This window comes from Zalophus californianus, chromosome 7 (assembly GCF_009762305.2).
Source record: "Zalophus californianus isolate mZalCal1 chromosome 7, mZalCal1.pri.v2, whole genome shotgun sequence".
Lineage (NCBI taxonomy): Eukaryota > Metazoa > Chordata > Mammalia > Carnivora > Otariidae > Zalophus > Zalophus californianus.
The window spans coordinates 143,606,815-143,629,283 of record NC_045601.1 but is presented as its reverse complement, the minus strand read 5'-3'; the positions used below and the strand labels follow the sequence as shown (position 1 = coordinate 143,629,283).

At 41.1% G+C, this 22,469-nt stretch overlaps 4 protein-coding genes across 4 annotated transcripts; 2 read left to right on the top strand and 2 right to left on the bottom strand.

The window, feature by feature from the left end:
- Positions 1-12,956: 12,956 nt before the first annotated feature.
- On the bottom strand, positions 12,957-13,770 carry LOC118357142 (histone H2A type 1-H-like). The gene is made up of 2 exons (XM_035728351.1): positions 13,713-13,770; positions 12,957-13,591 (listed from the first exon to the last, which is right to left on the bottom strand). Exons 1-2 carry the CDS (start codon positions 13,768-13,770, stop codon positions 13,095-13,097), a joined length of 555 nt encoding a protein of 184 aa, XP_035584244.1. The 3' UTR covers positions 12,957-13,094.
- On the top strand, positions 13,752-14,373 carry LOC113926869 (histone H2B type 1-A-like). Its single transcript, XM_027602244.2, has one exon. It carries the CDS (start codon positions 13,769-13,771, stop codon positions 14,150-14,152), a length of 384 nt encoding a protein of 127 aa, XP_027458045.2. The 5' UTR covers positions 13,752-13,768; the 3' UTR covers positions 14,153-14,373.
- A 4,316-nt stretch (positions 14,374-18,689) lies between these two features.
- On the bottom strand, positions 18,690-19,534 carry LOC118355933 (histone H2B type 1-A). The gene has a single exon (XM_035728680.1). The coding sequence runs from the start codon at positions 19,467-19,469 to the stop codon at positions 19,086-19,088; it is 384 nt and encodes a 127-aa protein (XP_035584573.1). The 5' UTR covers positions 19,470-19,534; the 3' UTR covers positions 18,690-19,085.
- A 248-nt stretch (positions 19,535-19,782) lies between these two features.
- LOC113926873 (histone H2A.J) lies at positions 19,783-20,903 on the top strand. Its single transcript, XM_035728679.1, has one exon. The coding sequence runs from the start codon at positions 19,789-19,791 to the stop codon at positions 20,179-20,181; it is 393 nt and encodes a 130-aa protein (XP_035584572.1). The 5' UTR covers positions 19,783-19,788; the 3' UTR covers positions 20,182-20,903.
- Positions 20,904-22,469: the final 1,566 nt, after the last annotated feature.

Genomic DNA, 22,469 nt, shown 5'->3' with positions numbered 1-22,469 from the left:
TTGGAAGGTTAATCCCGACTAGAAGATACTTGGAGAAATTATACAGCCTTGGAGGTAAGGGGGTACTTGTCATGAGCCACCTCACCTAGTGTGGTAGCCAGCTTCTAAGATGGCGGCCCTCCTTTGGCCATCAGGTTGTAATAGAGATAAAGCAGCTTCTTTCAGTCAGAAAGTGTCAGAACATAGCAACTGACTGATTCCCAGCAACAGACTGCCACGTACCACCTTATGGGGTATTCTGCCATGAGGCAGTCGAGCTGAAGGCTGGAAGTTTACATGCCTCCTTTTATAGCTGCTAATCCCACCACCCTGTAAGCCCAGCTCCTTACATCGTTGAAAGAAAAGCCCTAAAATAAAGTTCCCCACCCAGCAACTATTAGCTACATATTTATTTTTCTTTCTCAAGCACTGTGTTGTTGTCATGATGCCAAAAAAAAAAAAACCTGTACTTTGCTCTGTTACCCTAGGATACTTCCACAAATGGCCTAACCAAAAAGGATGGCAGTGCTGCTCAAGACCCTGTTGGGTGGGCTCACTTCCTACCTGCATCCTCTGTGCCATGGGCATCAGGAGTTCCTCTCTTGGTGATATTCTCAGTACTTTCAAGGTAAAAACCCTTAATAAACTAAGGATAATGGGATGAATTCTAAAAAGTTATTGAATGGATAAAAAAGAGCCCAGCATCATATTTTCAATAGTGAAATAACAGTTTCATTGTCATCAAAGTGAAGAACCTGCGAAAAACAGTCCTTGTCACCACCATATGTCTTGTTGTGGAATATTAGACACAATTATTAAGTATAGCATTTAACCATGGTCAACTCTAAGACAATATCATACATTCCCATGACTCAACTGTATACCTAGTGTGGTAGCCAGCTTCTAAGATGGCGGCGCTCCTTTGGTGATCAGATAATGCAGCTTCTTTTAGTCAGAAAGTGTCAGAATGTAGCAACTGTCTGATCCCCAGCAACACACTGCCAATATGAAGAGATACTTTCATTTATCACAACTTTTATAAATTCACAGTACTCTATAAAAACAATCTTTGATTTGAAGGACAAGGGCCTCCCAAAGCAGCTCGCTGAGAATATCACCAAATCAATACTGCTACAGCACTAAATTCCTAACAATGGTTACTAAAAATACATTTCAAAATGTAGCAGTATTGATTTACTAAGTCGGTGAATCATCTTTATGGATGTACCAGTACTGAATCATCCTTGTGTTTCAGGGAGGAACCCCATGAGATAGTTCTCAAGGCCTCCAGCTGCAGATAAGCTACTTAAAGATCATCAGAAACCAAAGTGTTCTCAAAACAAGTAGGTTTCCAAAATACATGCTGTGATTAACATGCTGTGATTAACTATGTCTTCCTTGCTTATAATGGCTCTGAATCACACTGTTCCTTTGATAAGACCTGGTGCATCTTTTTGTTGAATTTATCATTTGCAGATGTGATAAACACTCAAGTTCACCAGGTTGATTACAATTAATTCTACTTATTTTTAGGTTTGCAAAATGTGCTCATGAGTGATCCCTTCTGTCTTTAAGTCAAATATGTGAATTTATTTCCAGGCATGTCTTTTAGCTCTACCAAAGCAGTCTTGTGCAAAGGCACTGTTTCTAGAAAGCCTCTGAGGATTTGTTAACTGGAATAGGTATGGGAGAGAGAGTTTCTCAAATAAAAGGAGCTCTAAGGAGAAAAACCAGTAAATGCCCCCATGGTGCCCATGCACTTTGGTCTTTAAGATTTTTCAGCCACAAGACCAGAGTATTGTGAGCCCTGAGTCAGTCCTTTCTGGAAAGGGGCCATAGCATCTGTTTTTGCTACTTAAATCATTGTTATTCCATAGGTCTGAGATACAAGGATTTGGAGCCTGGGGAAAAAGGTCTTCAACTTAGGAAAGTCTATAACAGGAATAATGAGCAGATTTTATTTCCCCTCTCTTTTCTCTAGTGCAGGGAAAAGGAGTTCTTCTCATGATCTGGCCTCCCTCCTGTCAGGAAACACGTTGGGGTTTGAAGCCACAGAACAAGTGAGCGTTAAAAGTATACTTTTGCCTGTCCTTGTTCGCTCATTGATAGAATTTATAGAAGTAAAACAGCCAGTTATTTTACCAGAAAAATGGGTTTATTTGGGAATAGCAGAGGAATTGCAATTTGGGACACACCGGCCGTGGTAAACCATGGGCAAGTCCAGAGATCGGAGGAGAGGAACATTACTGGGTAGAGAAAAAGCGGAGGGTGGAAGGGGCTGCTTCAAAGGAAAGCCCATTGGAGGAAAGTGAGAGTTCAGGGTGGTGACAGTTTCTCATTGGCTGAGTTGTAGTATTTTCTTATTGGCTGAGCTTGTTGCTGGGCAAGGAGAAAGTCTTCCTTTCTTCTGCCGGAGTAGTAAAGTATGCTTCTTCCTGTTGGGAATGCAATGGAGCAGAAGAGATAAAACATCAGAGTTCGCCCTTCTTGCCTCCTGCCTCCATTTTTAGACGAGATCGGGCGCGTTCAGGGTGGTATGGCCTAGACCTGCCTCCATTTTTAAATGAGGTTTTATTTACTCAGTTTCATAGTTTAGACAGGGTTGTGCTGGTAAATGTTTAATGACTGGCTCTATGAGAAAAATAAGCATGCACACACACACACATATAAATAAAATTCATGATACTGCTTGAAGGTTGATGCAAAAATTTCCATTAAATATTTCTTTATATAGTTCTAGAAATAAATTTTAAGCTAAAATGCTTCCTTGATTTTCAGGTTAGACATATAACTTCAAATGAATTCCTATTTCATGCAAAGTCTACTATCCATTTTTACACATCAAACTACAAATAACTGCTTTTGACTACCATCCATTTCATCACAGAAGTCATTCATACCCTGACCAATGAGTTTAGTGCTGGCATAAGTGTTGGTTATTTTCTATTATTTCTTTTTTAAAAATTTCACCAAATCAGAAAAATTTATGTCAGAATATTACTCAGATGTCAGTAACATGAGCAACTACCTTGCTGAATCAGATAGTTTTTGAATACTGGAGGAATATTTTAAAAATATTTTGGGCTATTTACAGTGTAATAGCTACAGATACACCCCACTTTTTTTTAAAGTTTTATTTATTTATTTGAGAGAAAAGGTGAGCAAGCGAGAGAGAGCACAAGCCATGGGGAGAGGCAGCAGGAGAGGGAGAAGCAGACTCCCCACTGATCAGGGAGCCTGATGCGACGCCCTATCCCAGAACCCCAAGGTCATGACCTGAGCTGAAGGCAGATGCTTAACCAACTGAGCCACCCAGGCCCCTACATCCCGCTTTTAAGTTTAATCCACACTATCTTCAAGATGTTCTAGATAGAAGTTACTGTATTTTTCTATCGGTTTACAGAAACCGGGATTTTATTTTTTTTTTTTAAGTTTCCGGCAGAAATAGGAGACATCTGACCAAGAATGTATCATCAGAGAACTGTATTCAAAAGTCATTAGAAATAATCTATTCTCTGTGTGACTGTGTTACCTACACAATATATAATTAGTCTTATTTGGTTTCAGTTTTCCATTTCAGAATATGCTTATTTTCCTTTCGATTTAATTTGATTTCTTGAACCTGTGAAACATTAACATGGCTCACACTTCCCTCTTTTTTCCACAAAAGTAACACTTGATACACAATTTTTTTCCCTTGTTTATTCACTTCACAATGTATCATGGAGCTCTATCTCTATCAGCACAAGAAGACGGGATCCCAACCAGGTGAGAGTTCATCCACCTGATGCCCAGCAAGCCAATAAAAACTGACATGAAGCTTTTGCAGTGAAGGAAGGTGTTTTTTGACTGGTGTGATGCCCACCCCGGAAAACAGGGAATTAATGCTCAAAAGCCCTGAACTGCCCCATGGCTTATAAGCAGGGGTTTTAAAGGGTGAAAATTCAGGGTAAGGGTGTCAGGGTCTTGGATCAATGTCTTGATTCATTAGGGATTAGGCCAGCTGAAATATTTCCTTTCTTGATCATTTTGTCCCTTGTGGCGTCTTCCTTTCTGGTTTTGGTGTGATTGTAGGGAGGTGGTCGTCCTGCTTCAGGGGCCTGGTCCTTGCGCTTTAGGGACTGGATCTGGGGAACATTCTTGGCAGATTGCTGTGGTGATGTCATAGCTAGAGGTCAAGGGCTGAAGTTTTATATCCTGTGACTTATTAAGCAGCAAACTATTCTTATTTTTTTCTTGCAAATATGGCACATGATGTTTGTTATCTCAGGCAGAACAGCATCCCACAGAATTTTGGGGGAGGCAACTTTATGTTTTTCCTGAGGCAATTTTACGGGTTTTACAGGTCTACGTGACTCTGGTCCGAGGCAGCTAGGAGCCATACATCTAAATTGTGGGGTCTTTGGGGGCTTCCATCCCCAGCTTCAAGATGATTCTCATTCATTTTTTATGGCTTCCCGGGTGCTCTAGGGTGAATCTTGTCCTGGAGATTATTCATCCTTTCCCCTATGATGGACATTAACACTATTTTCAATATTTTATTTATAATAATGCTACATGAGCAACTTTGTACATCTTTGTTACTTCAGATGTGTGGAATTGTATTTTCAGGGCAGATTCTTAGAAGTGGAATTCCTGGGTCCAAGGTTAAGGTGTATGTTGTTAAAGTTTACTAAATGTCCTAAATACTATATGTATTACATTGTTTTAACACTCCCATCAGCATGTAAGCATGCCCATTTCTCCTCAACATTGTCAACTTGGGTGGGCTGTGTGATTTTTGACCTTCTGATAGGAAGAAATGGATGTTCTCTATATAGTTTTAATTTGCCCTTTACTCTGATTATAAATGAACTCTTTTTCCTATTTAAGGGCCATTTGCTTTGTTTGTTTCCCCCCCCATGAACTTTCTTTTCATCTAGTTAAATAAGAATAAGCGGAATTGGGCATCTTTAGGATGTTACATCATTCTGTCCACAAGTATGGAACCCTGTCTTACTTATTCAAGTCTACATTTGAGTCTTTGGGGGGTGTTTAAAGTTTTTTTTTTTTTCAATATAGGTTTTGCATGCAGACATACATCATTTTATTGTGCTTCACTTTATTACACTTCACAGATACTGTGGTTTGGTTTTTTTTTTTTTTTTTTTACAAATTGAAGGTTTTTGGCAACCCTGTGTGGAGTGCGTCTGTTGGTGCCATTTTTCTAATAGCATTTGCTCACTTTGTGTCTCCATTTTGGTAATTTTTGCAATATTTCAAACATTTTCTTTATCATTATATTCGTTATGGTAATCTGTGGTCAGTGATTACAACTCGCTAGATGCTCAGATAATTGTTAGCATTTTTTAGGAATAAAGTATTTTTCTAATTAAGGTACATTCATGGGTTTTTTAAGCCATAATGCCACCTATTAGAAAAGAAAAGTTTCCCTTAAATTTTCTGTATTTTCCTTCCTCTTCGTTCAACCACCTCAGCATTCTAATCTTAGCTTGGAGACCAAAGCAAGAGTAGTTTCTTTTTTCTTAACATCCAGTGTTTTCTTTAGGAATGTCAGGCATAGCTTCAGACTCTGCATGAGTGCTTTCTGCTTCAACCATGTACCTTAAAGCTTTTGAATGATTCAGGTTCAATGCCTCAGATTCCTCTCTCTCCCACTCAGATTTTCACCTCTCTTTGAATGAAACATAAGGATTAAGAGCAAAGACATCAGTATTGTTACAAAAGAGGAGGGGCAGAATTAAGGGGAGATGCATTAATTTTCTGTTACGCTAGCACATGGGGGGTGGAACTTTCCACGGGCAGAGTTAGTTTTGGCTTTGATTTGTCAGACATGGTCTCTTGCAAGTAACAGAAGTCAAACTGAAAGAGTATGTTTTAAAGGGCCAAAAGTGGAGGGAAGATTTAGTGCTAAGTAGACTGGGGCAGCTCAACATTTAAGGGCCTTTGGAACAAGGACGGTGGCCAAGCTTGGGTGTAAATGCGCTCTCTCTCTTCCCCACCCCAAACGTCCCAAACCCAGTTTTCTTGTTCCCTTCCATTTCACTTCTCTCCTCAGTCTTTTCAAAGAGCCAGGAGACCCTTCCTCAGCAGCTCCAGAGTCTTATTCACAGTCTTCCTCCTAAAAGAAAGAAAAAGTGTGTTTAAGGGGCAGAGCTGAAAATCTCGGAAAGTTCTTTCATTGGCTCCGCTCAGGCTGCGTTCAAACCCTTGCGGGGGGCGGGGTGGGGGGGCGGATAGCTGTGGCCCAGGAGAGTAGTTCTGCTGGCTGTAAGGCTGGGAGATGGGCACTTCTGTTCTGGCTCCGATTGTCCCAGCATTTTTCAAGTCAGTGTTCTACCCCGCCTTGAAATCAATTTAGTGGGCACCTAGAGCATTTTTTTAAAATGAGAAAGGTTGGAACAGGATTAAAATCTAATGACAATCGAAGTTTCCAGTAAAACCCGTTCTCACAGAATGATTTGCAGGAAAGTTATCAAGCAAACATAATTAAATGGGTTGGTTTATGGAAATGTATATTGTTCTTGGTAATCTGGCCACAGCTCGATCTTTGAAATTGGGTGCACGGCTTTGAAAAAGAGCCTTTGATGTTTGGTTTGCTGTTGTGTTCTTTTCCCAGAAGTCTGTATTACTCGCTGGCCTTTACTAACTGGAGACTTGACTCGCACGTGCCTCTGCGGCGGCCCCTGGTGTTCTTGGGTGATGGACAGACCGCCGGCCCTGCACAGCGCCGGCCTTGCCGCTGCCGGGTTGTTGGTCAGCTCCTGAATCCAGCGACATCCCGGCGGGGTCGCCGCTCGCCCGCCCCGGAGGAAACACAGCGCGCCTTGCTGGCAGCCTTGCTCGCTTGCTTCCCACCTTCAAAAACAGAGGGAACAGAAATAAGGGCACTTAAGGCACAACTAAAGGGAAGGGTCCTCCGGCAACTTCACTGGGGGATGTTCTGATTGGCTGAGGTCGCCTAGGCATCTGTCCAACCAGAGAGTCGAACGGGCCGTCCTGTTTTTATGTATATTCTTTTATTATCGTTCGTCCAATCAGACCTGGTTATTTCAAACCTCATTTGAATACACGGACTATAAATGAACCCCTTCCACCAAGTCCCTGAAAGGCGTCAGTCTTAGAGGGCAGCTTGTGTTGCTCTTGATTGTCTAAGGGGTTTTCCTGAGTCTCTAGGGAAGGCGATGAGAAATGCGAGGACCGCAAACAGGAATTTTACCTGTTGGGCGAGATCCTAAAGCAACTTTGCCCTAAAGTTCAGCGATGGTAGTGGGCGTCGGTTCCCCTGGGAAACCCGGGCAGCTGGGGGAGGTATGCTTCTTCTGCTACCCCGGGGTCGTGTTGGGCAGTCTCACCGGAAGCAAAGGCTTGCTTCAGACTTTGAAGTTCTTTCATCAAAGGGGGGTTTCCTGTGTGATGACCATCAAGGACAACAGGTGGAAGTGAGCACTAATAAACACTCGATAATTTTATTTTGAAATGTCCTATAAATGAAATTTATAATTTCATGAAATTTAAATTCCGCAGAGTTGCATCCAGGTTGTTGCATGTATTGGTATCTTTTATTTTTATTGCTTGGTAGTATTACATGGTAGGGATAAATAGCCGGTTTAACATTCACCTTTTAAAGGACATTCTAGTTTTTCCCAAGTTTTGACTGTTACAGAATAAACAAAACAAAAATAAACAACCCAAACCCTGCAGTGAACATAGAGGTCTTTGTGTAAACGTCAGTTTTCATTTCACTGGGATGAATGCTGAGTACTGGGAACACGGGATCATATGGTAAACATACGTTTTGCATTTTAAGAAACTGCCAAGAAATTTTCCGAAGTGACCATATCATTTTGTTTTCTCACTAGCGATGTATGAGACATGGAATTTCTCTACATTTATGCCAGCATTCAATGTTGTCACTATTTTTTATTTTAGTTGCCTGATAGGTATATATTGATATCTCATCATAGTCTTAATTTGCATTTCCCTAATGGTTATTCATGTTAATGTTTATTAATTTCTGTGAAATGTCTCTTTGTGACCTTTGCCCATTTTTTAATGGGATAGTTTGGGGTTTTTTTACTACTGAGTTTGGAAAAGTCTTTATATATTATAAGTTTTTGTCATATTTATAGTTTGCAAATATTTTCTTAGCTTGTCGTTTTAATCTTCTTTACAGGACTTTCACAAAACATTTTCACTTTTGATGAAATTTACCAATTTTTTTTCTCTCCTGGATGGTTTTGGTATGTTTAAGAACTTTTTGCGTAGCTCTAGATCCCAAAGATTTTTCTCTTTCTAAAAGGTTTACGGTTTTACATTTTACATTTAAATCTACCATCAGTTTTGAGCAAATTTTTGTGAAAGGTGTAGGGCTTAGGTTGAGTTTCCTACTTTTGCCTATTGGTCTAGCATCATTTGTTGAAAAGATTATTCTTCCTCCCTTAAATTTCTTTTTCATCAGTGTCAAAAGCTAGCTGGCCTTACCTGTGTAGGACTATTTGTGGGTCCCCTGTTTTGGTCCATTGATCTATTTATCTATCTCTTTCCTATTACTACACAGTCTTGGTTACCATATTATAAAATAAGTCTTAAAACTGGAGAGAGTGATTCCTCCCACTTTATTCTTTCTTTTCCCAAAATTGTTTGATATTATAGTTCCTTTACATTTCAGTTATTAAGTTTTAGGAGTTTTGTTTTTGTTTTGTTTTGTTTTTTTGTAGTGTCCTTCTGATTTTCCACATGGACAATCCCATCATCTTCAAATAGAAGTTTTATTTCCTATTTTCAAATCCATATGCCTTTAATTTCTTTTTCTTGCTTTATTGTGCTATGAAGGACTTCAGAAGTTGAATGTAATGGTGATAATGAATATCTTTGCCTTGTTCCTGATCTTAGGGGGAAGCACTGACTCTCTCTTCATTAGTATGATATCTGTAGGGTATTTGTAGATGTCCTTTATCAGACTCAGGAAGTTCTCTTCTATTCCTACTCTGCTGAGAATTTTTAATCAGGAAAGGATAGTGAATTTTGTCAAACATTTTCTCTGCATTCATTACTATGATCACAATTTTCTTCTTTATACTGTTAATATGGTAGATTACCTTGATTGATTTTGAATATTGAAACTGTCTTGCATTCCTTGATCTTTATACATTATTGGATTTGATTTGCTATTATTGTTTCTTTTCTATGTTCATAAGGGATATTGGTCTGTAGTTTTATTTTGTACTGTTTTTATGTTATATGATTTTAGTATTGGGCTAATTTTAGAATCAACTTCAGTTGGGAAGTGTGTTCTTTCATTTTCTGGAAGAGATTGAGGAAAATCAGAGCTATTTCTTCTTTAAACATTTGGTAGAGTTCTTTAGTGAAACCATCTGGGTCTACAGATTTTATTTGAGTGAAAGTTTTTAGTTACTATTTCCATTTCTTTAAAAGTTATAAGAATATTCCATTTTTCTAATTTATCTCAGATGAATTCTTCTAGTTTGTGGTTGCTTGCAGTGTTCCCTTATTATCATTTTAATGGTCTGTTATATCCCGTTTTATTTCTGAGATTGGTAATTTCTCTCTTTTATTATCAGTCTTGATAGAGCTCCTCAATAGTATTGATTTTTCTAAAAGACATTCTGTTGCCATGGTTTTTCTATTGTTTTTCTGTTTTTAATCTCACTGAGTTCTCTTCTTCTTCTTCTTCTTCTTTTTTTTTTTTTTGATTGATTTTAAGAGAGAGAGCAAAAGTGGGAGGGGCAGAGGGAGAAGGAGAGAGAAACTCAAGCAGACTCCACGCTGAGCATGGAGCACAACTCGCGGCTGGGTCTCATGACTCTGAGATCACAACCCAAGCCAAAACCATGAGTCAGATGCTTAACTGACTGTGCCGCCCAGGCATTCCTTAGGTTAATGCTTAACTGACGGTGCCGCCCAGGAGCCCTGAGTTCTTTTCTTATCTTTCTTCCTTCTTGCATTGAACTTATTTTGCTCTTCTTTTTCTATATCTTCCTGTGGAAGTTTGTAGTAATGATTTGAGAACTTTCTCCTTTTCTGTTATGAACATTTAGTGCTAGTTTTCCCTCTCAGCATGACTTCAACAGCATCCTACCAAAATTGTTAAGTGAACTTTCTTTTGAGATAACTGTAGATTCACATGCAGTTGTAAAAAAATATGACAGATACCATGTAGCATTTACTCAGTTTCCCCAAAAGGTACATATTGCAAAACTTAGTACAATATCACCACCAGGATGTTGACATTGATATAATCAATATAGAATACTTCCATCACGGCAAGGATCCCTCATGTTTCCTTTTTATAGCACAGACATTTCTCTGCCACCCACACTCCCTCTCGACTCTTGGGTCACTAATACAGTTTCTGTTTCTTTATGTCATTTCAAGAACGTTATGTAAATTGAATTATATAGGAGGTAATCTTTTGGGATTGTTTTTTAAAAAATAGACTTTGTGGGCACCTGGGTGGCTCAGATGGTTAAGCGTCTGCCTTTGGCTCAGGTCATGATCCCAGGGTCCTGGGATAGAGTTTCACATCCGGCTCACTGCTCACCGAGGAGTCTGCTTCTCCCTCTACCCATCCCCCCTGCTCGTGATCTCTCTCTCATGCTCTTTCTCTCTCTTAAATAAATAAAACCTTTAAAAAAACAAAAAATAGACTTTATTTTTAAAAGCAGTTTCAAGTTGACAGAAAAATTGGGCAGAAAATGCATATACCTCATACACCTCCTCCACCTCTATGTTAGTGTGGTACATTTGTTACAATCAATGAATCTCTATTGGTATATTATTATTAACAAAAATCCATAATTTACATTAAAGTTCACTCTGTGTTGTGCAGTTAGTTCTGTGGATTTTGACAAATGCATAAGGTCATGTACCCACCATATAGTATTATAGAGAATGGTTTCCTTGTCCTAAAAATCTTCTGTGCTGCATCTCTTCTTCCCTGCTTCCTCCTACCACCAAAGCCTGACAACCACTGATCTTTCTTATTGTTCTTACAGTTTTGCCTTTCCCAGGATGTTATTAGACTCATGCAGTATGTCGTCTTTTCAGACTGGCTTCTTTCACTTAACAGTATGCTTTTAAGATTCCTACTGCCTTTTCATGGCTTGATAGCTCATTTCTTTTTACACTGAATAATACTTCCTTGTATGGATGTACCATAGTTTATTTATCCAGTCATCTATTGAACTGAATTGTGAATAAAACTGCTATAAATATTTGGGATATTATATATATATCTGTGTGTGTGTGTGTGTGTGTGTGTGTGTGTGTGTGTGTGTATATATCTTAGATAGATAGATAGATAGATAGACAACTGCTGGATCAAATAGTAAGCTAATGTTTACTTTTATAAGCAACTGTGTCTTTCAAAGTGGCTGTAGCATTTTTCACTACAACCAGCAATGAACAATAGTTTTCTGTTACTTCAGCTCCTAGCCAGCATTTGGTGGTGTCAGTGTTTTGGATTCTGGTCATTCAAGTAGGTGTGTAGTGGCATCTCGTTGTGATTTTAATTTGAAATTACCTAATGACATATGATATCGAACACCTTTTCATGTGTCTATTTGCCATCTGTATATCCTTTTTGGTGAAATGTCCATTTATGTTTTTCATCCATTTTCTAAATGGATTGTTGAGTAGTTTTTTACTGTTGAGTTTTGGGAGTTCTTTATATATCTTAGATACTAGTCCTTTGTAAGATATGTGCCTTGAAGCTATTTTCTTTGCGTCTATAGCTTGTCTTTGCATCCCTCTTAAAAGAGAGGGTATTAGTTTCTTATGGCTGCTATAACAAATTATCACAAACTGGAGGGTTTAAAACAGAAATTTAGTCTTGTATAGTCTTGGCAAGGAGAAGTCAGAATCAAATGTTAACAGAACTGCTTCCTTCTGGATACTCAGAGGATTTGTCCCATGTTTCCCTCCTGGTTTCTGGCGGCTTCCAGGAATCTTTAGTGTTTCTTGGTCCGTAGCCATGTCACTTCCAGTCTCTGCCTTCGACTTTCACATGATCTTCCCTTCTCTGTGTCTTCTCTTGGGTCTCTTATAAGGACACTTATTATTGGATTTAAGCCCTACCTGGGCCCTTAAGATACAAGATCCCAAATTGCCCAGAAAGAACACAGACAGCAGCCTAGAATCTAAGCAGAACCTGAATGGTTGGGATTAAGGAGAATCAGAAGAAAGGTGTTGGACTGAAATGACTTATATCATGTAGGATTTAATTTCTCTGAGATAACAAAGGGAGAGGAGATTCATCTGAGGAATCCCAAATTCTGCTGCCAGATTTTAAAGAGAAAACTGTCAGTGATCTAATAATATTGTTATATTCCAGTGAATGCAACAAGTTTAGTTCTTATTTCCAGCATTGTGTTATTTGGGTGCCACTCTTATATGATGGTCATATATTACTGGTTGATTAACATAATAGTGAGTTTAGTTGGATTGTGTAAGAATTTATAGGATGGGAAGATAGATGTGTTTTATTTCTACTAGGTAGAAAGTAAAAATGTGGTCCAGTTCTGATAAATTTCAGGATTTTTAGAGGACCCGGGGCAAGAGAAGAAACCATAAGTGACAGACCAGCCTATCTCACTGCCCTCATGGATTCTAGCAGCAGAGGGTGGGATTGGGTTGATGACCCCATGGAATAGAGTCACAATGTTCTGATGATCCACGAAGTCTCAAAAGGCCAGCCATACCCCTTGTTTGGTGCTAAGTTTGTTGTCACAACAGCCCTAATCTAAGTTTGCTCTTTTCTGAAAGAGAATGGCACATCTGCCCCCAGGAGCCTGCTAGATGGTTGCTCTATCTACTCTGGAGGACTAAAAAAGTTCCATTGTAAAAATTACTGTGCACTAAGGTGAACTGCTTCAGAGGCCTCGGTCACCATTAACTAGGTAATTTTCAGCATCCTGTTAAAAGAGTTGTGGTCTTAATTAAATCCTTATTTGTTGCAGGTGAATCCATTACTGTTCTTTATAACTTTTTTGTAAATCTAAGCTCTTTCTCAGAAAATATGAGTGGCTCTGAAAAGAGCCTTGGGTTCATTTTGGGTTTGTTTTCACTCGCTAAGCTTTACCGCTTGTGAGGTGTTATTTGCACTGGACTTTATGACGGTGGCTCTCGGTCTTCTTGGGCAGCAGCACGGCCTGGATGTTGGGCAGGACGCCGCCCTGCGCGATGGTCACGCGGCCCAGCAGCTTGTTGAGCTCCTCGTCGTTGCGGATGGCCAGCTGCAGGTGGCGCGGGATGATGCGCGTCTTCTTGTTGTCGCGCGCCGCGTTGCCCGCCAGCTCCAGGATCTCGGCCGTCAGGTACTCGAGCACGGCCGCCAGGTACACGGGCGCGCCGGCCCCGACCCGCTCGGCGTAGTTGCCCTTGCGGAGCAGGCGGTGGACGCGGCCCACCGGGAACTGCAGGCCGGCGCGCGACGAGCGCGTCTTGGCGTTGGCGCGAGCCTCGCCGCCTTGCTTGCCGCGTTCTGAGATAGCTCGGGAACATATGTGTAATAACGGAGAAAATTTCCGTTGGGTCAGGTGCCCGGCCTTTATATATTCTAATGGTAGGTTGTGAGTTGCTATTTGATTGGCTGATAGTTTACCAATGAGAGAACATTCCTGGAATCACCTCATTTACAAACACGCCACTACCCATTGCCCAATCAGATGTTGGCTGCCCAACACGTCATTGAGCGCTGTGCCTATAAATACAGCACTTGGCCTCCTTAAGTGCCAGTAAGCGGCCGCTTCGGAGGTGTTCGGCAGCCATGCCAGAGTTGACCTCGAAAAGCACTACCGTTTCCAAGAAAGGTTTCAAAAAAGCTGTAACCAAAACTCAGAAAAAAGAAGGGAAGAAGCGGAAGAGATGCCGTAAAGAGAGCTATTCCCTTTATATCTACAAGGTGCTGAAACAGGTGCACCCCGACACCGGCATCTCGTCCAAGGCCATGGGCATCATGAACTCGTTCGTCAACGACATCTTCGAGCGCATCGCGGGCGAGGCGTCCCGCCTGGCGCATTACAACAAGCACTCGACCATTAAGTCCCGGGAGATCCAGACGGCCGTGCGCCTGCTGCTGCCCGGGGAGTTGGCCAAGCACGCCGTGTCCGAGGGCACCAAGGCCGTCACCAAGTACACCAGCTCCAAGTAAAACGAGTCCCGACACCAGACAAGCTTTTTATAACCCAAAGGCTCTTTTAAGAGCCACCCACATTTTCCAAAAGACTGTAGGCTCTTAGTTGTACTGCATGTGTGTAGGTCTTCTGACCTGGGAACTGCTGGTGTAACAAGCAAATAGATTTCTTGGGTCTGTTTGCCAAGCTCACTTTGTTCATGCCTTATGTTTGAGAAATAAGAATAGATAAGGTCTCCACTGCAGTGCTTGCTGATTATTTTTTAGTTCTAAATACTTTATCGGATTTTTTTATGCAATTCAGTGAGACTTGAGATCTAGGTGAAGCAACTTGGAGAAGGGAGTTCTTTGAACAGAAAGAGGCTCCCAATAATCCTGTGTCCTCAGGGAGGTCCTTACATGAGCCATGAGGACCATAAGGAATATGGCTTGCCTTTCTCTAAGAAACCTGTTTTAAGTACTTTGTATTAGATACTGTGGAATTACTTCATAGAACTAAAACTTACAGACCTTAAGATGATGTAGTATGGGAGCAGTAGTTAACAGCTGTTTTACTTTCTCTTTACATTAGCTATGGTGTGTGCAAAAATTCTATGGATCAGTTCCTATACTTTCTCTGGAACATCTTCATCCTTTTTAACACAAACACTTTCTCATTTATGTCAGCGAGTTCACCTTCACTGAGTTTGGTCACGTAGCTAGTCTCTTGACAGTGACTGCCGGCAGTCTCACTACTGGCTGTTTCTTCTAGAACCCCTTTTATATTCAGCCTCAATTCCACTTCCAGGATTATTATTTTTCATTGTTTTGTTAGGCTTTCATCTTGATGGCCAAATCCCTCTTTTGGTTATCAATTCTTGTGCACATTTATCACCGGGAGAGACAAACCGGCAACTAAAAGTACATACTTCCTATTTGTGCATAAACTGAGTAACATATGTGGTGTCCAGTAACCCACACATTTTAAAATAAGTGACATGGGACGCCTGGGTGGCTCAGTCGGTGAAGCGTCTGACTTCGCCTCAGGTTGTGATCTGACGGTCCTGGGATTGAGCCCCACATCAGGCTCCTTGCTCAGTGGGGGGCCTACTTCTCCCTCTGCCTGAGGCTCCCCCTGCTTGTGCTGTCTCTCTCTCTGACAAATAAAATCTTTAAAATAAATAAAATAAGTGACATGATAGGTCACATGATAGAACACGATGTGCATTTATCATTTGTGCAGTGACTTACGAACTGAAGAGCCAGCACTGGTTTGTAATTTATGCAACTATTCACTATTGAAATTTGTACTGCATTGTTGGTATTGGTTTATTTAACCGAACTGTCATAACTGAAATTCATTTATATCAAAACCGTGCAGTGTGAGATTTGTCTCTGGAAGTAAGCACCCCACTAAAGAAGCTAGGAAAAATAAAAATAAAGTGAGTCGGTGGAAGGCGAAAAGTTGAATAATGAAAAACCTGCCTGGAAAAAAATACTTAAGAAAAAGAAAAATGGCAAAACCGCTTTTAAATTTTTCATTACAGTAAAACTAATAAATGCCAAAGTAAAGAAATAGCAAATAAATACATTTTAAAAAATAAAAGATTAGCCAGTAACTGATGGGGTTTGCGAGAAAACACAAACACAAAATTAGGGGTAATAAAGGACTTATAGTTACAAACACAGTGGAGATAAAATCATTAGATACCAATTTGCTTATCTCTAAAAGGATAACTTTAAATGATTTTCTTGTAAAATATAATTTACCAAAACTTATTATAAATTATTAGCAAATCTAAACAAAATCGTTTCGTAAAAGAATAGGGAAAATGGTCAAAGAACTGTCAACTGAAGAAGTGTGAAAAAAGGAATTTTACCAAAGTTTTCAAGAAAAGAGAATTCCAATGTATTCAGTTTCAGGTATTAAAAAGACAGTTATTTTCTAGGGGTGCCTGGGTCGCTCAGTCTGTTGAGCATCTGACTCTTGGTTTCAGTTCAGGTCATGATCACAGGGTTGTGGGATCAAGCTCCACACCAGCGGGGAGTCTTCTTGGGATTCTCTCTCTCCCTCTGCCCCTTCTCCCCCCGCCACTCCTGTGTGCCTATGCACGTGCACATGTGCGCTCTCTCTCTCTCAAATAAATAAATAAATCTTTAAAAGAAAAAAAGACCATTCTCTTCCATATTATTTTTATGAATTGAATAAAAATTTATACCAAAAGCTGACCATTACACACAAAAAAGGAAAAGAGAGATTATCTAATTTATAATATTGAAGCATAAATTGTAAATGTATATTGACAGCCAGAATTCAGCAGAACATTAAGTGAACATGATGCCCAAGCAAGTTTTTATGCAGAAATGCAAGGATAACTCAGTATTAGGAAGTTTATTAAAATAACTCATTATAATATGTCTAAAGAGGAAGGGTTTATGATCAATCCCCAGTGATGCTGAAAAGGCATTTTCTAAAACTCAATATCCATTCTTAACTTACAGCTCTCAATAAAGTGGACATAGAAGAATTATTTCTCATTATTACGAAATATATCTAATGAGAAATAGTGCAGAAGATTCTTCAGCAAAATGAGGAAAAAAACAATGCCTACTCTTTTCATTTCTATTTAACATCATTATGAAGGCTGTGAGCCATTGAAATCAGACAGGAGAAAGAAATTAGAAGCAAACTAATTAAAAGGAGGCAGTAAAATGTTTATTTTTGGATATTATCACAAAAATGCAAAACCCAACAGAACTTACCAGAAAGCCAACAAGAATATAAGTTAATTCAGTAAGGTATAATAGGATATAAAAATGATGCACAGATATTGATACTTTGACCTAGAACAATTAAATACTAGAAGAATCTGAATAGGGAAATACACCATTTACAATAAGACCAAAACCAAAATACCTAGAATTATATTTAATTAAAAAAATGCCAAATTTATATGAAGGAAACTGATTTATCCATACCAGTCACATGGTCCCATTCCCTGTAGGTGAATGGCTTACGCACTGCTTGAGACTAGACTCAGGTTTAGAAGAGGGACAAGGTGGCGTGCCCGGGTGGCTCAGTCAGTTAAGCGTCTCTTGATTTCAGCTCAGGTCATGATCAAAGGGTTGTGAGATGGAGCCCCACATTGGTTCCGTGCTGAGCTAGGAGTCTGCTTGAGATTCTCTCTCTCCCTCTCCCTCTGCACCACTCCCCCCTACTCTCTCAAAAAAAAAAAAAAAAAAAAAGGAAAAGGGACAAGGAAGTCCTCAGGGAAGGCTTTTCTTGCTCTCAGAGACCCAGTGAAATAGACTGTCTCTTCCTGCCTTTACTTCCTCCCATCTGCATGAACACTTGAACCTGTGGCCAGCATGAGGGTAAAGTCAGGGTGCGGAGAAGAGCTGAGGCAATCAGGGCAATGAGCCAGGACTCTGATCATCCCACTCCTGGAATTTCTCTGCCTTTGGGCATCCTGATTAGTGATATTACTTATTGTATCAGCTCATTCATTTGGTACTTCCTGTTATTTGCAGCCAAAACATAATCTGAGGTAAAACCTGTCAGGCTTGGCACTATCAGGTGGTACTAAAGTTTATGTAATGCAAAGGAAATATATACATTTCTAAATCATAAAAAAGTGCTTTAAATTAAGTCAAGTTGAGGATTCCAGCTAAATCACAGGTTTACTGGAAGTAATTTGATCCCTTTCTTTTGTCGATAAATTCAGTCCATACATGGACTTCAACACCTGGTCTCTTCTCTAAGAGTCCAGATGATGCAATAATACAGGACACAAACACCATTTAATGATCAATCCTACAACAGAACAAGTGATCATAAGGTGTAGAAAAGCAATGTAAAAAAGGAAGAGATTCAGTTAAAGTTACTGTTTATTTTTTTTTTTTAAAGATTTTATTTATTTATTTGAGAGAGAGAGAAACAGCATGAGAGGGGAGAGGGTCAGAGGGAGAAGCAGGCTCCCCACTGAGCAGGGAGCCCGATGTGGGACTCGATCCCAGGACCCTGGGATCATGACCTGAGCCGAAGGCAGTCGCTTAACCAACTGAGCCACCCAGGCGCCCTAAAGTTACTGTTTAGCAGCAGATTGTGGTTAGCCAGGTTAATTCCAATATGGAATACCTCATGGTAAGATTTACACATCCCAGTGTCACCATGCTCTCTACAAATAACAGGCTCCAAACCTGTAATCAAGAGACAGCACCTCAAACTGCAGCTTGAGGGCAGCTAGGCTAGTGTATAGGACCAATTCTTTCACGCACAGCAGTAAATAGGAAGCAAAACATTTAATATTCTCCAGGCCACACTTCTCTAGGGCCCCCAAAAGCTCTCCACAGCTTCAGACCCTTGTCTTCTGATAGGGGAAGTTTTTTGCAAAAGGCAGAATGGCTCAGTTGGTTAAACATCTGCCTTTCACTCAGGTCATAATTCCAGGGTCCTGGGGTCCAGCCCTGCCTCAGGCTCCCTGTTTGGCCTTGTGCTTTATCCCTTTCAATTTGCCCTGCCATGCCAAAATAAAATTTTTAAAAAACAAAACCCCTGATGCATCCCTTGGGAACCTAGTCTCCGCCAGCAACCCCATCCACATGTACAGATTACAAATACTCTTCAAACTCAAGGAGCATTGCTTGTATGGAGACACTCAGGGCTCCCGTGAAACACTCTGGTAGCCGGAGAATGTAATGTGAATTTTGGCACCGTTGGGGAGAGTACTTCATCAGCTTCAGTTGCTAGTTCTACATCACTGTTTGGTCCTAAGCTGGCTGAACAAGTCGCACCATTCAAGTAACTAGCACCTACTTTCACCGCTTTTAGAAGCAAGATTTTTGAATTCTCAGCTTGTCATAATCGAGGAACTGTGTGTCAGCAGAGTTCACAACCCTTTTGGAGGAAATGTGAGTGGCTCTTAAAAGAGCCTTTGAGTTAGATTAGCTGAAGACACTCGCTTGGACAAGTTCACTTGGAGCTGGTGTACTTGGTGACGGCCTTGGTGCCCTCGGACACGGCGTGCTTGGCCAGCTCCCCAGGCAGCAGCAGGCGCACGGCCGTCTGGATCTCCCGGGACGTGATGGTCGAGCGCTTGTTGTAATATACCAGGCGGGACGCCTCGCCAGCGATGCGCTCGAAGATGTCAGTAACAAACGAATTCATAATGCTCATGGCCTTAGAGGAAATGCCCGTGTCAGGATGCACCTGCTTCAACACCTTGTAGACATAAATGGCATAACTCTCTTTGCGGCATCTTTTCCGCTTTTTCCCTTCTTTCTTCTGAGTTTTAGTTACAGCTTTTTTGAAGCCTTTCTTGGAAATGGTAGTGCCCTTTGAGATCAGCTCTGGCATGATGAGTGGACAGCTCTATAGCGTTACAGCTCTCCAGTGACAGCTCTCAGGGCTCCAACCAACACCAAGCAAGCAAAGAGCAGAGAAGCTTGGTGAGAGCAGTATTTATAGGCACAGCTCTGAAGTGACGTGTCGAGCAGACACCGTCTGATTGGTTAATGGGTAGTGGCGTGAATGTAAATGAGGTGATTCTGGCCGGGCTTTCTGATTGGCTAGATGGCCATCAGCCAATCAGATAACAAATCATAACCTACTGTCAGGCTATAAATAGGCCCAGTAGTGGCTTTAGCAGCTGCAGATTCTTGCGGCGGACTCAGCTATGTCTGGGCGCGGGAAGCAGGGTGGCAAAGCGCGCGCTAAAGCTAAATCCAGGTCGTCTAGAGCTGGCTTGCAGTTCCCGGTGGGCCGAATCCACCGCCTGCTCCGCAAGGGCCACTACTCGGAGCGGGTCGGGGCCGGCGCGCCCGTGTACCTGGCGGCCGTGCTCGAGTACCTGACGGCCGAGATCCTGGAGCTGGCGGGCAACGCGGCGCGCGACAACAAGAAGACGCGCATCATCCCGCGCCACCTGCAGCTGGCCATCCGCAACGACGAGGAGCTCAACAAGCTGCTGGGCCGCGTGACCATCGCGCAGGGCGGCGTCCTGCCCAACATCCAGGCCGTGCTGCTGCCCAAGAAGACCGAGAGCCCCCCCAAAGTCCAGAGCAAGTAATCTCCAAGTCCTGAATCGCAGTGAGTGACCTGAACGTTGGGAGAAGAAAAACCAAAGGCTCTTTTCAGAGCCACTCAAATGATCAGTAAAGGCTGTGCATAAACTGCCAAATATGTGAGGTGTTTTCCTATATGTACCTGTACCATGAATCTCGGTAGAAATCCCAGCACTTCAAAATGACTTGGTTCTGCTAACGGGTTCTTTTGAGTTTTAAAGCTGTTAAGGCTGAACAAGCCTTCCTGGTAAGTGGTCAGCTAGGACTTTCTGAGAGCGCAGGGGGAGGGCCAGAGAGAAGGAGGGAGAATCTGAAGCAGTCTCCATGCTCAGCGCATCGCACTGCAGACTTTGATCTCACCACCTGACCTGAGTATCATGACCTGAGCGGAAATCAAGAACGCTTCTCCTAACCGACCGACTGAGCCACCCAGGCGTCCCAGACAGCAAAGTGTTTAGTCACCACATGCCAGAGTGACTGGGAGGAGGAACTGCAATTACACTATCATTACAACCACCACTTCGTTTCTGAGCCGGTGTGAACAGGTGACATTTTTTTGAGACAGCACGCATGTGAGAGAGCATAGGGGAGGGGCAGAGGGAGAGTGAGAATCCCAACCAAGCTCCACACTCCGCCTGAGCCCCACCTGGGCTTGATGTCTGGACCCATATATCATGACCTGAGCTGAAATCGAGCCCCACACTTAACCCATTGAGCCACCCAGGCGCCCCTAAACAGGCAACTTTAGTGCTAATATTTTAGTGAGTTAAGGACTATACTTTTTTTTTTTTTTAAGATTTTTATTTGTTTGACAGAGAGAGACAGAGGGAACACAAGCAGCGGGAGTGGGAGAGGGAGAAGCAGGCTTCCCGCTGAGCAGGGAGCCCTATGCGGGGCTCGATCCCAGGACTCTGGGATCATGACCTAAGCCAGAGGCAGACGCTCAACCACTGAGCCACCCAGGCGCCCTGAGTTAAGAACTATACTTAAGTGATGATTGGATAAGAACAAACAGGAGGGGGTGCCGGGCTTGCAACTCTTGATCTCAAGGTTGTGAGTTCCAGGCCCATGTTGGGTGTAGAGATTACTTAAATCTTAAAGAGAAAAAGAAAAAAAAAACAAAGAGGAGCGACGTAATCTTGTAGCTTTCAGTTTAACTGGTGGCAGTCCTACCACACATCAGTCCAGCAAGGATGCCTGGTTTTCTTAAAGTATCTTCTGAAAAGGAATTTCCTTTCAAATACACTAGTATTTTCCAGTATCCTGAAATCTCTAGACAATATATGAGAAAACCAAAAGTTAGCAAGTTAATCTTAAAATTTAGGGCATATGTGAATATTTGATTCATGTGGTTTCACACACATGCTTAATAAAAAGGACTAGAATCGTTTCTTAAAATACAGAACAACATGTCTCAAAACCAAGTTTGGTGTATCATGTGTGATGGAGAGATACTAGTGTCAGTCTCATAAGAGGAATATGACAAGAATGTCTATCATAATTATTTGAAATTATTAAGAAATTTTGGCCACACTTTTCAAAAATTTTGACAAAATAGTTTCAGTTGATTTGTTTGTGCTGTGAACACCAAGAAAAATTGGAAAACAAATGAACATTTAGTGAGACTGTCAAATACAAAATTACAAAATATTCAGTAGTCCACCTTATCTAAAAGAAAAAAGCTCATTGGTTTCCAAAATAAAGCAAGCCATTCCAGACACTTGAGATCTACACATAGGATATGTATAGAAGTAGATATGAAGAAAGGTAGAAAGTTCTATAAGAAGTTAAAAGATGAGAATTAAGTACATAATATGTTGATTAGGGAAAATTGGATTATGAGAAAGTTAACCCTTTCTTGAATGATGTACATAAATATCAATTAAGGCATGCAATTGGGGAGGGCACAAATGGAAGGAAAAATTCTGAAGACTAAAAAATTGCACAGATATACTGAACAAAATTAGGTAATGTTTAGAACATAGCAATTAAATTTTTTAATGTGAAATTTTAAAATCAAGAAAGAATAATGGTATACACAAGTGATTGTCTAGATGAGGGATATGTGAAAAATCTAAACAGAAAAATTCTAAATTTAAATAGATACACCTCCATCAAGGAGATAGAGTTTAAGTCCCCAGCCTTGCCAAAGCACAGAGTATGGAAAGGCAGGGGAGAGAGGAAGTGGCTTTATAGTAGAGAAATCTAGCAAACACTATCTCAGCCAGGTGATCAGTGTTCACAGCATCAGTGATAAGCCATGTCGAAAACCTGGGCCTTTAATATGGTGTGC

Bases quoted from the DNA above. Each gene is read 5' to 3' on its own strand.
- LOC113926873 (XM_035728679.1), top strand. From the start codon at position 19,789: ATGTCTGGGCGCGGGAAGCAGGGTGGCAAAGCGCGCGCTAAAGCTAAA.
- LOC118355933 (XM_035728680.1), bottom strand. From the start codon at position 19,469: ATGCCAGAGCTGATCTCAAAGGGCACTACCATTTCCAAGAAAGGCTTC.
- LOC118357142 (XM_035728351.1), bottom strand. From the start codon at position 13,770: ATGGCTGCCGAACACCTCCGAAGCGGCCGCTTACTGGCACTTAAGGAG. The intron at 13,592-13,712 runs GTATTTATAGGC...GTAAACTATCAG, and splicing joins ACTTAAGGAGGCCAAGTGCT to CCAATCAAATAGCAACTCAC.
- LOC113926869 (XM_027602244.2), top strand. From the start codon at position 13,769: ATGCCAGAGTTGACCTCGAAAAGCACTACCGTTTCCAAGAAAGGTTTC.